Below are 15,315 nucleotides of genomic sequence, written 5' to 3' on the forward strand. Positions count from 1 at the left end.
ACCACATCTAATGTGGACTATTCCGCTGGATGTTGGACATACCTTTCTGGTTCGCGTGTGTCTCTTCCTGGTGGTACTATTACCTCTCACTTAGAGGCTTACTTTACTCTCTCCCTTTGCAATAAGAGAACTGAGACACAAGTTACATTATGCACTCACCAAGCATACTCACCTTGCTTTTTGAAGACACCAACATAACACTCTCATGTGCTGAACAGAAAGAGCTAAGGAAAATCTCTAAGTAAATGTCAAATGGGCCATCGTACCGGATGGGACTCCTACACCAAACGGTGTGAGGTCTAATTGGGACTTCATACCGGGGAGATCCCCTTAATGTTGATGGGTCCAACAACATCAACAGTACTCAACACCCAAGCTTTGTAGCAATTTCTTCCCCACTTTGTAGTCATTGGCGAGGATGTGATCACTTGAAAGTATCTTATCTTTGAGTAAACTATAATTAATGGGAAATTGGATGGCACATTGTCATCATGCATCCCTAAAATCTGTTGTTATTGATGATTTTGTGACAAGGTCATTAAATATAGGGAATTTAATGGTCAGTTACCTTAGTAGTGCTAAGAAACACACATTTGACATACCATAATTGATTTTAAGTTGTATAGTAACATCATTGTCCGTACATGGGTAGACCTTGACCCATGTCCTAAGAGAGAGGTGGTGCAAGCACATTTTAGGCTTTCAAGGAAGGTATCGGTGATATGGGAATCATCCCCTAACTCATTTTATAAAAATGCATGTAACAAATATTCCCTTCATGATATGGGTACCCTGTAAAAAATCATCCATGCCAACCTCTATATCATTTTCTTTATCCCCAAAATGTGAAGAAAATGGTATTGTAGATGTTATGGATTGGTGAGTTAAGATGTAGTGGGAATTGAATAAGTGGTTAATTAAACCATGATTGGTGTGATTCCTCTCCAAGATGCCTATTTTAATGAACTTCTCTTGATTTGACATCATAGTGTAGCCCATAGTAGATGTAAGGAATATCCATCATCATTAGAATCATAATTTCAAAAACATTAAACATAAATGACATTAGTAAATGCAATTCATTTCGTATGTTCAAAGTGTAGACCAAGCAATTATTAGAAGCATGGAATTTTTTTCCCAATATTACACATCCAACCAACCACTTTATAAGACAAATATTGAATTAAATAATAAATTTACATTAATTCCATTTAAAATTGAAATTTCAATCAACAATTTTTCCATTACACCCCAAAGGGACTTATAAAAGTAGTCCCAATGTAATCCATCTTTGATGAGTGGTTGGTGGTATCATAAAACTATAGTTTATTAATAACTCATCACTAGGAGACAATCTATGTATGCATGCACAAAAACAAATTTGTATACAAGGACTCTTTCAATAGAGTGTTCATCAAATGAACAACTGGCACAAAACAATGAAAACATACAACTATTTATAGGACTGCGTCGTTTTCATGAGTTTGTGGATGACCATATTTATATAAAAGGTTATTCCTATGGAATTTTCTTAAAGTATAACAATGCATGGACATAATATACATGGAAATTCTATGTCTATATTTAATATTATTCACGTAATTGAACCAACTATAAAAAGGACCACAAAATGTAATAAGTGCCATCTATTATTTGGGAGGAATGAATATATGTGAAAGGATAAACAACCCATTATTTGTATCATTTATCTTAGACTTGCCATTCATGTAATCATTACCACAAAAGAAGATTTCGATTAGAGCATCTAGCAAAGGAAGGGAAGATAATTAAGTGGCATACAAAGATTAGTTGTAACTTCTTTGGAAGTTAATTTATATATGGATAGGAAGAGATGAATCATCTCTACCCTCGAACAAATGAATTGACTTGGTGTCTACTTGGATATTTTTTCTCTAAACTCGTACAATTTTTTGGATCTCCTAAAAGAGATGTTTTGGGTAGAATTGACATCATCCATTGACTCAATAAAAAGTGGTAGGTTGGTCAATTTAGGATGTAACATAATTGATTTAGCTTCCAACTTTTCAAAAAATGAACATACTAAAGTGTTCTTACATGTGTTTCCTATACCATCCGTTGGATCCTTAATTGCAGTGGGAGGTATTAGATTGTCAACTTTGGGTAGTTTCTCATTAATATAATGGGAACATATAACATGTTAAAGGTTCACTAATTTTTAAACTATCATGGATACTCCATTGGAACAATTTACCACAACACATATAATAAAATTATTGAATCTTTCCTATTATTTTTTCCTTTAGATTTTACATTCTTTAGTTACAAATTTTTTTCTTAACTAAATGAAATGGATAAAATGTAAGAAACATAGAATAGAAAATACTAGACACACCATCCAAATTAGACACAAAATTTACCCTCATAAACCATTATGAGAGAAACCCCAACTAGAAGGTGAGGTTTATCTTCTCTCTTTTCTATGCTATGGAAAATGTGCAAGTAAAGAAAGTGGCACTCTTTATGGAGTTACCTAATACATATGGCTTGTAAGGATGGTACATAATCTTTACCATCTTTTTTTATCTCTAACTTCCTAGTCCTAGTTTCTCTATTCAACTATGTAACAATATACAATAACATAGAAATGAACCCCTACTCCTCCTAGTGGGCATGTATTTAACATAACCTAATGTCCAACCAGGGGTAAGGTTTGATTCCCTCAACCTTCAACTAGAGTTACTGGTTTGAACCTTATTGAGTATTTTTGAAAATACACATATGATTAGCCCCATATATATATAAGTAATAGGGGTTGACATGTCATCCACTTGTACCATGGTGGCCAACATGCTAGATCAAGTTACAAGTGGCTTAATTTTTGCACACAAAATTCATTTGACGTGATTCTTGCACTATTGGAAAGGTATTTTAGTATATAAAAATGTTATGGGATGTGCCATAAGAAAGAGTTTCTTAACCCTAGAAAAATTCATTTAATGCCTCAAGATGGATTTGAACAATTTTAGACCCCAATTCTCCAAATTGGGACCCATCGTTAAAAATGACTTTCTAAGTTGATTCCCCCAATTTTTCCTCTTTGAAAGTATCTAGTTAGATGAAAAATGAAAAATGATCCTTGATCTAGATCACTCACCTTCAACCTTTTAGATTTTGAACAACAAGATACTATTAGGGTGTCGTAAAAGAGATCTAGTTCATGTCAAAGTAGCCCTATCTTAGAAAGTTTTCTAAAAGATGACATGTTACATTTGGTGGGCATAAATTGGCTCTCCATTTTCATTTACCATATACTTGTGATATTTTGCTTATGATAAGAACTTTCATTGTTTTTGGACATGTGGAGTATCTTATGCATCTAAATTCCATCCCAAACTAGGAATAAATAAAATTCAATGACAAGTATTCAAATGCACTCACAAACGTAGCATAAATTCAATAAGATAATCAATCTATAAATAAAATCTAAGTTTTTGCAAACCTATGCAAAATTGTAATTACTGATTTAAAATTTTATTTTCACTAAGAATTATGATGTTGATGTGTTTATGTCTATGACAACATAATACGCTAGCGTACTTAAGTTTGAAGGGGTGCACCATGAGCCAAATTATAAGAAAAGTGCACACATTTATTATCAATGCACTAAAATATCAAGTGAAAAAATTAGCAAGGATTGTATTTTGCATGAGTGCGTTTATAAAAGAAAATTAAGCCTTATTGAATTCTTTCTCCAAAACTTAGAAGTGATGTAAGCTTTAAAACTTTACAATACTAAAATGCATACATAGATTCTTAATAAACAAAAATATTAAAACAGTGATAATCACATATAACACATAAACTTACCTTGGAAACCCAAACTACGAAAAGCAACAAACTATTTAAAGATGAAACTATATTCTTTAATCACCAATCAACTTCATTGCTTATAATACAATATATTGATCTGGTGGAATTCAAAATGCCTAATCCATTAAATTGGATTAGATTACAACCTTGTTTTCTTAATCAGAATTATAAAACCATGGGTTAAACCAACATTTGCCACAAAAACACCAAAAGTGAATTTGATCTGCTAATAATTACAAGAAATGGACCAAAAAAACATCCCAGCTTTTATTTTTCTAGGGGCTTTTCCCACTCACTCATGACCCCCTATGCTACACTTGGTGCATATGATTCATGCGCGGGACTAGCCGTACAAATAAATAACACATACCCAACAAGATAGCCCTCCATATTCCAAGTCATAATGTATGTATAACATTGTCCATTTAAGAACTGAAAAATTTATATAAACATCTTACCATATGATGGTAGAAACAAAGGGAAATGTAATTACATACAAAGAAATGTCACTAAAGAATATAGATAATTGCAAGGAATGTGGACATCTGCAACACAAAAAAACTTAGAGAATAATACTACTAAAAGTGATGTCTAGGTTGTCATGATGTATTCATGATCTCACACACCAAAATTGAAAGAACACATTAGTACACTTGTTTAATTTCCAAGATATCATGTACATATGTAATCTTAAAGGCTATTTTGAGTTAAAGAGCATTGTTGATAGTAAAGATTAATGAAAAAAGGTTTAGAATGATAAGGTAATTGCATTTATTTCAAAATGACATAACATGTATGTATCATGATTTATCAGTTCATCAATGAGGAATGCCATGTATGCATCATGGTTGCATTGATCAATAATGACTTATGCATTGATAAAACATGTACATGCATCATGTTTACATTGATCACAAGTGATATAACACAATAATAGTGATGCAAGAGCATCTGGACTTAGCCAGCAATGTGATGGTTTGTTCACATGTTGTGGCTAAATGAGTTGAATTTCATTGACCTGAGTGGTCAAAGGTCAGTTTTGGTAGAGAGGGTTGGATCTCTCACAAATGATCTTTACTTCATTATTGTAATAACTAGAAAATTGTATTATTTTAGACTAAGGGATAAGTTGTTAGCATAGGTGTGTAATAGAGCTTAAGAATGGAGATTTGATTGTTAGATTGATTAAAATAGGGATAGAGTTGTTAGTGCAATTAGAATAGGATTTGACTCATAAAATAGAAGAAAATGTAATGGAAAAGGATTAGCTGAGATGATTGAGAATTGAGTGAGAGGCGAGAGTCTGAGTGATAGATAGGGTTTTGAGATTGAGACAAAGGTCAAATAAATTGTTGTAATTGAGCTAAGAGGGCCAAGACTCTATAACTTCTATTATATTGAATAAATTGATTCAGTGTGCAACTGTGTGTTAATCCTGGTGCATAATCTTGTTTACATCTGTGTATCTGAATTCTGAAACTTAACTGGGTATTTCCTTTGTTTTCACACTTTAATTGTAAATCTCGGCGTTTATGTATTTACTGTTAATTGCGGTCATTTAGCGTTAACAGGTAATATTGGAATTAAGCGCTAAAGTTGATTAAGAGCTTTAATAAAGTTTGATTTAATGCACATGGGATGTATTGGAAAAGCGGGAAGTGGTATATCGTGTGCCTTTCAATTGGTAAGCAGTAATATTCTGAGTCCACGTGATTAGCTCGAGCGCTCGACATGTCGCAACCGGAGGAGAGAGAAAGACCGCATTTTCGCGTTCCTTCGAAGTGATAAAGGCCGTGCTTAAATCCACACGAAATCACATGACGACCGTTGGATCGGATGGATAGATCGACGGTAGAAAATCAACAGGCTAGTTAGTGATCGGGGTGAGTGATGACTGTTAGATCTAGAAAGAGAAGATCAACGGCATAGAGTGAAGCACATGTCTACCAAAGGGAAAGTCAATGTGGGACCGATGTGTTTAGGGGAAAGTGGGACCCTCAGGATAAAGTAAGCCACGTACAGAATCCACTTGAATGCATGTGATTGGTTATAAAGTAACCAATAGTCTATTTTCTAAATGACCACCTTATTTTGATCAACCTCCTGTGTCAATTTGGTATCAGAGCACAGAGATTGAGTTTGACTGCAGTAAACATGCCTACCAAGGAGGGGAGCTGGCATAGGTCAAGGAAGACCTGAAGCAAATGCAGTTCTGCTGGAGGAGATCCGGAGTCTGCGTACAAGGATGGACACAATGGAGATTTCTCATAGGAGAACACCTGATGAAGGAGTTGCCAGTGCTACAGAAGAATCTTCTGAGGAAGAAGAAGTGGAGGAAAATGAAACTATCAAAGTTATCAAGATGTTGGCTAAAATAGGTGGAAAACCAAAGGTGGAAATTCCTGTGTATGAAGGGAGTCTCAATGCAGAAGAGCTGATGGATTGGATCAGTTCATTGGACAAATATTTTGACTATGAGGAGGTTGATGACAAAAAGAAGGTGAAATTTTCAGTTACCAGATTGAAGGGTCATGCAGCTATTTGGTGGGATGAACTACAAACATCCAAAACAAGAAAAGGAAAGTCCAAGATCAAGCAATGGGACAAAATGGTGTGTAAAATGAAAGCTAAATTTATGCCAAAAGGTTATCAGCTAAATCTTTTCAAACAGTTACAAAATATAAGGCAAAAATGAATGTTTGTTAAAGAATATACAGAAGAGTTTTATAGATTAAGTATTAGAGCAGGGCATGCAGAGGATGACATGGAGAAGGTAGCCAGATATGTCAATGGCTTAAGATATGACATAAACAATGAGATCAACGTGCTGAGTCTGAAGACCATTGAAGATGCATATCAATCAAGTTTGAAGGCAGAAGAGAAGATGTTGAGGAAACAAAATCAGAGGAATAGAGGGAAAAGTTCAGTAAGAGGTAGAGGAACTACCAGACCAAGGTTTCAGCAACATCAGAATGAAGCAGGAAGTTCAAGTAGTAGACCACCACAGAGAAGATATTTTAATAGAGGAAGATTTGCACCCAGAGGAAGAGTTCGAGGGAGAGATATTCGGTGTTACACATGTGGCGAATGGGGACATGGATCATGGGACTGTCCTCATAATATAACAAAAAGTCAAAGGAATGTGAATGTGGCCGAGGAAAGGGAAGAAAAACCTCAAATTATAGACAAGGAATAATCCCCTGAAGTAGGAGAATCCTTATTGTTGAAAAGGGTATTGCTTAAGGCAGATAAAGAGATTGGAGAACCAGCTCAAGAGTTTATTCAGAACTACATGCAAATCCAAAGGTAAATGTTGTAAAGTGATAATTGACAGTGGAAGCATTGATAACCTTGTTTCTACAGAGATGGTGGACAATCTAGGATTAGTGAAGACAGTACACCCTACTCCTTACAAAGTGTCATGGTTGCATAGAGGACATCAATTATTGTGACAGAACAATGCAAGGTAGAGATACAGATTGGTACTTATAAAGATGTGATATTGTGTGAAGTAATGCCAATGGATGTATGTCATGTATTTCCAGGAAGACCTTGGCAATTTGATCAGAAAGCTATTCATGATGGGAGGAAAAATGCTTATACTCTGGAGAAGGATGGAAATAAACATACATTATTGCCATTAAAGGATGAAACTGACAAAGGAGCACCTAGAAACAACGCTATGCTGATGAGTGGAAAGGAGCTGTTGCAAGAGGTTGAAAAAGGTGAAGAAATGCATTTTTCTATCATAGGGAGACCTAAGGTAATTTTGACTTCCACAAACTTAGATGATTTACTTGAAGAAATCAAAACTCTGTTGAATGATTTTGCTGATATTATTGTGGATGAGTTTCCAAATGCATTGCCATCAATTAGTAGTATTAGTCATCATATTGATCTAATACCAGGAGAAAGTTTGCCAAACAAAGCAGCATACAGATTAACTCCTTAAGGGAATGCAGAATTTGGAAAAAAAGTGCAAGAACTGATGGATAAGGGACTAATTAGAGAGAGTCTTAGTCCATGTGTTGTACCAACAGTACTCATTCCAAAGAAAGGAGGTGAATGGCGTATGTGTATAGATTCCAGAGCCATAAACAATATCACTATCCAGTATAGGTTTCCTTTACCACGCATGGATGATTTGATGGATTGTTTGAGTGGGTCAAAGTATTTTACTAAAATAGATCTGAAGAGTGGATATCATCAAATAAGAATTAGAGAAGGAGATGAATGGAAGACTGCATTTAAAACAAATAGCAGGTTGTATGAGTGGTTAGTGATGCCTTTTGGACTCACTAATGCTCCTAGCACATTCATGAGATTGATGAATGAATTCTTGAAGGAATATGCAAGCACGTTTGTTATTGTTTATCTTGATGATATTCTAGTTTTTAGTGGAAGTAAAGAAGAACATCTAGAGCATCTTAAATTAGCCGTTAGCATTATAGCCGTTGGAGTCTCCGCACACGCTATTTAATCACGCTAAGCCGGATTGGTTCTTCAACTTGTCCTAACGATGAACCACACTGGTTGGTTCGAAACGCGTCGACAAAAGATTGGTTATGTGATTATGCCGAAGATTATCTAACAATATTATGGATCACAGAAGTCTAAATTCCTTAGAAAGAGAAACTACTGATAAATCTAAAGAAACATAGTTTCATGAAAGAAGAATTAATTTACTTGGGATTTGTAGTTTCTAAAGAAGGGCTGAAAATGGATCCAGAGAAAGTCCAAGCAATTCGGAATTGGCCTATTCCAAGAAAGATATTTGAGATAAGAAGTTTTCATGGTCTTGCAAGTTTTTATCGGAAATTTATCAGAGGTTTTAGTTATATTTGTGCACAAATTCTTGAAACAATCAAGGAGACTAACCATCCATTCAAGTGGGCAGAAGCAACAGATAGGAATTTTAAGTTGCTGAAGAGGAAAATCACAGAGAAACCAGTTTTAGCTTTACCTAATTTTGAAAAAGTATTTCAAGTTGAAACAGATGCTAGTGGAATTGCAATTCGAGCAGTTTTGAGTCAGGAACATAGACCAATAGCATACTTTAGTGAGAAATTAAATGAAGCTAAGAAGAAGTATTCTTCTTATGATAAAGAATTTTATGCTATTGTACAAGCCTTAAAAAAATGGATACATTATTTGATACCAAAGGAGTTTATATTGTATTCTGACAATCATGCATTACAGTTCATAAACAACCATCCAAAATTGAACCAGAAACATGCCAAGTGGGTAGAGTTTTTGCAGAGCTTTACTTTTGGGATAAAACATACAAGTGGTAAGCTAAACAAAGTTTTTGATTCTTTAAGCAAGGTAAATTTCATTGTGCAAGAATTAAAATTCGATGTTGTAGGATTTGAAGAAATGGTTGATATGTATAAAGATGATGCAGATTTCAAAGATATTTATACAATAGTACAAAATCCAATAGTTCATCATAGAAGTCAGTGGTTAAATTGTCTTATCCAAGGAGTTTTATTGTTTAAAGGCAACAATTTGTGCATTCCCAAATGTTCTATGAGGGAAAACATAATAAAGGAGAAACACAATGGAGGATTATCTGGTCACTTTGGACAAGACAAACCTTTGCTCAGGTAAATGTCTTTTACTATTGGCCAAAGATGCAGACTGATGTTAAGAGATTTGTTGAGAAGTGTTGGATATGTCAACATGCTAAAGGAAGAAGCCAGAATACAGGATTGTACCAGCCATTGCCAATACCAGACCGACCATGGGATGCAGTTAGCATGGGTTTTGTTTGGGGTCACCTAAAACTCAAAGGGGGAATGATTCCATTTATGTTGTGGTAGATAGAATTTCCAAGATGGCACATTTCATTGCATGTAAGAAGACTAGTGATGCAACACATATTGCTAATCTATTTTTTTCTTCAGAAATTGTAAGATTACATGGATTGCCTGTAAGTATTGTGTCTGATAGAGATACAAAGTTTGTAGGGCATTTCTGGAGAACTCTTTGGAAGAAACTAGGTGCTAACCTCAATTTCAGTTCATCATACCATCCTCAACTAGATGGACAGACTGAAGTGGTAAATAGAAGCTTGGGGAACATATTGAGAAGTTTAGTGTATCAAAATCCTAAGTAGTGGGATTTAGCACTAGCTCAGGCTGAGTTTTCTTATAATGACACACCAGACCGAAGTACTGGAATGGGTCCATTTCAAATTGTTTTTGGGATGAATCCAAGAGGTATGTATGAGCTTAGAAATTTGGGTAAACAGGAGACAAGAAGCGCAAAAGTTGAAGAGTTTGCAGAGCAGATGCAGAGACTACAAGAAGATGTCAAAGGCAGATTGCAGGAAAGCAGTGGCAAATACAAACAGAAAGTAGATATGAAAAGCAGAGAGAAAGAATTCCAAGTGGGAGAGTTAGTGATGATGTATTTGAGAAAAGAAAGATTTCCTGCTAAGACTTACAATAAACTAAAAATGAAAAAGATAGGACCATGTAGAATTGTAAAAAAAAATTCAACTAATGCTTATGAAATTGAATTGCCAAAGGGAATTGGAATATCACCTATCTTCAATATTGTAGATTTGTATCCATACAAAGAGACATAGACAGAGCTACAGAAGGAAACTACAGAAGATGAAGTTCAAACTTTGAACTGGGAAGAACAAATGCCAAAGATGGTTAAGAAAGAGGTGGAAACTATTTTCGAGAAAAGAGTATCCAAAAGAACCAGAGGACAAGTTTATTTTCAATATCTAGTCAGATCAAAAGGACAACCAGTGGAGGATGCTAGTTGTTTGACAACGGTAAAGTTGCAGAAGTATGGAGTAAACCCTGAAACTCTGAGGAATGATTCCTTTCTTCCCCGGGAGTCTCATGCAGAAGCATCTGGACTTAGCCAACAATGTGATGGTTTGTTCACATGTTGTGGCTAAATGAGTTGAATTTCATTAACTTGAGTGGTCAAAAGTCAGTTTTGGTAGAGAGGGTTGGATCTCTCAAAACTGATCTCTACTTCATTATTGTAATAACTAGAAAATTGTATTATTTTAGACTAAGGGATAAGTTGTTAGCATGGGTGTGTAATAGAGCTTAAGAATTGAGGTTTGATTGTTAGATTGATTAAAATAGAGATCGAGTCGTTAGTGCAGTTAAAATAGGATTTGACTCATAAAAGAGAAGAAAATGTAATGGAAAAGGATTAGCTGAGATGATTGAGAATTAAGTGAGAGGCGAGAGTCTCAGTGATAGATAGGGTTTTGAGGTTGAGACAGAGGTCAAATAAATTGTTGTAATTGAGCCGAGAGGGCCAAGACTCTGTAACTTCTATTATATTGAATAAATTGATTCAGTGTGCAATTATGTGTTAATCCTGGTGCAAAATATCGTTTACATCTGTGTATTTGCATTATGAAACTTAACCGGGTATTTCCTTTGTTTTCACGCTTTAATTGTAAATCTCAGCGTTTATGTATTTATCGTTAATCATGGTCATTTAGCATTAACAGGTAATCTTGGAATCAAGCGCTAAACGTTGATTAAGTGCTTTAATAAAGTTTGATTTAATGCCCCTGGGTTATATTAGAAAAACGGGAAGCGGTATATCGCGTTCCTTTCAAGTGGTAAGCGGTAATATTTTGAGTCTGCGCGATTATCTTGAGTGCTTGACATGTCGCAACTAGAGGAGAGAGAAAAACCACTTTTTCGCGTGCCTTCGAAGTGATAAAGACCGTGCTTAAATCCATGTGAAATCACATGATGACCGTTGGATTGGACGGACAGATCAATGGTAGAAAATCAATGGGCTAGTTAGTGATCAAGGTGAGTGATGACCATTAGATCTGGAAAGAGAAGATCAACGGCATAGAGTGAAGCACATGTCTATCAAAGGGAAAGTCAATGTGGGACCGATGTGTTTAGGGGAAAAGTGGGACCCTTAGGATAAAGTAAGCCATGTACAAAATCTGCTTGAACGCATCTGATTGGTTATAAAGTAACCAATAGTCTATTTTCTAGACGACCACCTTATTTTGATCAACCTCTTGCGTCAAATAGGGTGCGTGGATCTTAGTGATGATCTAATGGGAAATTATTTTAAACAATCGGGTAGTTGCATTATGTTTTTCAAGGTTGCAATCCCTTAGTAAATATTACACATTACAAGCGTCATAACAGCAAGGTAAATAGAGTGTTAAAATATATGCAATGCATTAAAACCAAAATCATATGAAACCTGTAACTATAATTGTGAGGTACATATAAGGTTTGGGAAATCAATTATTAATATTGAAAATTAAGAAAAATAGGACTTTCGTTACAACATGTGGAATTAAATGTTTGAATAGTATTCAAATCAATTTTGATTGTCATATAATGTATATGAAAATATGGGATAGCTAACTCCTTAGGGTAAAGGACAAGTTAGAAAAAACTAGCAACTCAAAATTTATCCATATTTAAAAATAAATTTTCACGAGGAGAAATCTAATTTTTTAAACCCTTGATATATCCAAAATTCAGATGGATCTAAATTCATTTATAACACATCATGAAAATATAAAATAAACTTCTTCACATATTGAACATTAATTATACTTCATCAAGGTGAATGTTGCCAACCTCAATTTGAATCCTAGATAATAGGTATGGTTTGTAGGTTGTCATATGAGGCTAAAGGGTTTTTCTTTGACAATAACAGTATGTGATCCTCAATTTGAATCCTAGATAATAGGTATGGTTTGTAGGCTATCATATGAGGCTAAAGAGTTTTTCTTTGACAATAGTAGTATGTGATCCTTGGCCAGAGAAAGAATTATGTGTTTTAGTCACCAATTTTCCCACTATAATCCTTATTTCCAGTAATCTTACTTGGAATCTTCTTTATCATAGTTCTTATCCTCTTATGGATATGTTATGCATATTATAAAAGGTGTAGTCTATTAAGGTAGCATTTTGACATATTTTCAAATTTTTTTATTTAAAATTTAGTTTAAAAAATTATATGCTTTTATAATGGAATTTGTATAATCCATATTCCTTGTACTAAATTCATTTTTATATTCAAAAATACAATTTAAATTTAAATAAAAAAAATAATTAGATTACAATACACACCCCCAAAACAAAATGAAAAATACACCCAAAAAATGATCTCGTTAGAATACACCTCTTATAACATACATTAGCAGCATTTGTTTGGTCATAGTTGTATGTTGTACTGGTTGTCTCCCTCAAAATGCAATATGTACACGATTTATATTTCATGTCCATTAGCTGCATAGCCTGCATGGAGGATGGAATGATCCTTCCAAGTTCCGACTTCGTAGTATATGGACCAAACAAGAAAACGTTATTTAAAGCAATGAAACATTACATACATAGTAAGGAACATTCTCTAATACAGCCCATTACATACATAGTAAGGAACGTTCTCTAATACAGCCCATGCCTATGTACAACGATACAAAGGCAAATGTGAAATTTAATGTTATATTTAACTTGAAACCGCAAGTTGCAACGTGTATCCGTTACTTAATTACATTAAGGAAACATCACACCACGCCAACTCACAAGCGAGACTTTCAGTGCGTTGACAATTGATCATCGGTAGAAGATCCCTGAAGCAACGGAAACATTTGGATTTCAGTTGGTCCGTGGATATCCACAATCTCCGTATTCGGCAACCGACCACAGCAACTACCCGCTGTTTCCGTCTAATCAATTTCCTTATGTAGCCACTACGCGTCTTCTCGTCTCATCCGCCAGCTACACATTTCTCTATAAATCTCCCCTCCTCATCTCCTCTAACAAACACATAATTACAGGCCATTTTCTTCTGTCTGAATCTTTTGTTTCATGGGCAATTGCATCTCTGGTCGATCAGTTCATCCTCCCACTGCCAGTTTGGTGGTCCTTCAAGAAGACTCCCGCAGTTTGATTAAGGAGTTTCCAGAGCCCGTGAAGGTCGCTGAAATATTAAGAGAGAGACCCGGTTTCTTCGTCTGCCATGCCGATTCCATGCGTTTCGATGAGTATGTTTCTCCCCTTTCTGCACAGCAGGAGCTGCAAATGGAGCACCTCTATTTTATGCTGCCTGTAGCCAAACTGCGCCATCCTTTGACGGCCTCTGATATGGCTGCCTTGGCCGTGGAAGCCAGCGCTGCCATGGGACGGAACCGCCGCCGCCGCAACAAATTAAGCCGACGACGTGGCTGCAAAATCAGGCCAAGTGTGACAATGACAGGACAAGAAGTATCTGAGACCAATCAGCAGGAAAGAACATCATCTTCAGGGGGAATGAAGCGCGAGGGATATGATTCAGAAACGAGGGAATGCCGGAAAAGAGTGGAGGTTAATTTGAGGGCACGGTCTGTCAACAATAAATTGCAGCGGGTAGCTTCAGGGCGCAAAAGGATTAATGGTGGGGCCCTGAGAAGGATGCTTTCAACCATTCAGGAGGAGGCCATACCACGATGATATGTGATATGGCTAAACAATTTCATCAAATCATCGCCGCCGATAACTGAAGGAACAATTCTGAAGATTTCTTCTGTCATTTACTGTGGAACGTGAAATTGGGAGCGAACCGGGGCTTCTATTGTTAGCAGCGAGTAACCATGCCAGCCAGTTGGAGTAATATTCCGTTTACGCCGAGACGAAGTCGTGGAGAAAACCCAACTTTGCGAAATCGACGTTCCGCGGACGAAATTTACGCGTTATTCAAGTTGCATCCGATGCACTATTTAAATGCTCTCGGATTAAGTTTTACTGGTTTTTATTTTCGCCCGTTCATAATAATGTAAAAAATATATAATTTCCTTATTATTGTTGTTATTTTATGTTTTTATAAACACCTTATTGTTATTTTTATGTAAAGGAAATTGTTATTTTATGTTTTTATAATTGAATAAGTTTTATGTTATTACTAAAAATATTTTATTTTATCTTTAATAATAATAATGTTGGTTTTTTTAATATTTATTAAATTAAATTTTTAATAATTAATAATATTATAATATTTATAAATAATAATAATATTTTCATAGTTTATATAATAATAATAATTTGACTTTAAAATTATATTTTTTTAGTTAAAAATTTAATTTTAATAAAGGAATTATATAATTTTCAAAAACCATTTTAAAACAAATTTAATATGTTGGGAGTCCACTACATCGATAAATATAGGTAAGGTCCCCACTCGCACCCAAATGGCTCGGAATGACATATACATCACATTATCTAGGATCAACTCAAGACTTCAGGGTTTCAACAAGCCACTGATACAGTACCGTTGGCAAAGTAGATAAGTTAATTCCTGTGGATGTCTAAATACATTTCTGCGCCAACCCCCATGTGTAAGCATGGGTAGGAAGGAAGTTCCATGGTATCAGATTGAGTTGAATTCCTCGGCGATAAGTCCATTTGATAGAGGGACCATAGCATAGCTCGGAGATGATGTCTTTTATTTTAAAATTGT

At 35.2% G+C, this 15,315-nt stretch overlaps 1 protein-coding gene across 1 annotated transcript; it reads left to right on the forward strand.

The window, feature by feature from the left end:
• The first annotated feature begins 13,665 nt into the window (after positions 1 to 13,665).
• On the forward strand, positions 13,666 to 14,651 carry LOC149262456 (uncharacterized). The gene has a single exon (XM_089384867.1). It carries the CDS (start codon positions 13,692 to 13,694, stop codon positions 14,310 to 14,312), a length of 621 nt encoding a protein of 206 aa, XP_089240993.1. The 5' UTR covers positions 13,666 to 13,691; the 3' UTR covers positions 14,313 to 14,651.
• The last annotated feature ends 664 nt before the right edge of the window (positions 14,652 to 15,315 follow it).

This window comes from Pinus tabuliformis, chromosome 6 (genome assembly GCF_031772625.1).
Source record: "Pinus tabuliformis cultivar Carrire ecotype Pingquan chromosome 6, CPIR1, whole genome shotgun sequence".
Classification (NCBI taxonomy): domain Eukaryota; kingdom Viridiplantae; phylum Streptophyta; class Pinopsida; order Pinales; family Pinaceae; genus Pinus; species Pinus tabuliformis.

Bases quoted from the DNA above. Each gene is read 5' to 3' on its own strand.
- LOC149262456 (XM_089384867.1), top strand. From the start codon at position 13,692: ATGGGCAATTGCATCTCTGGTCGATCAGTTCATCCTCCCACTGCCAGT.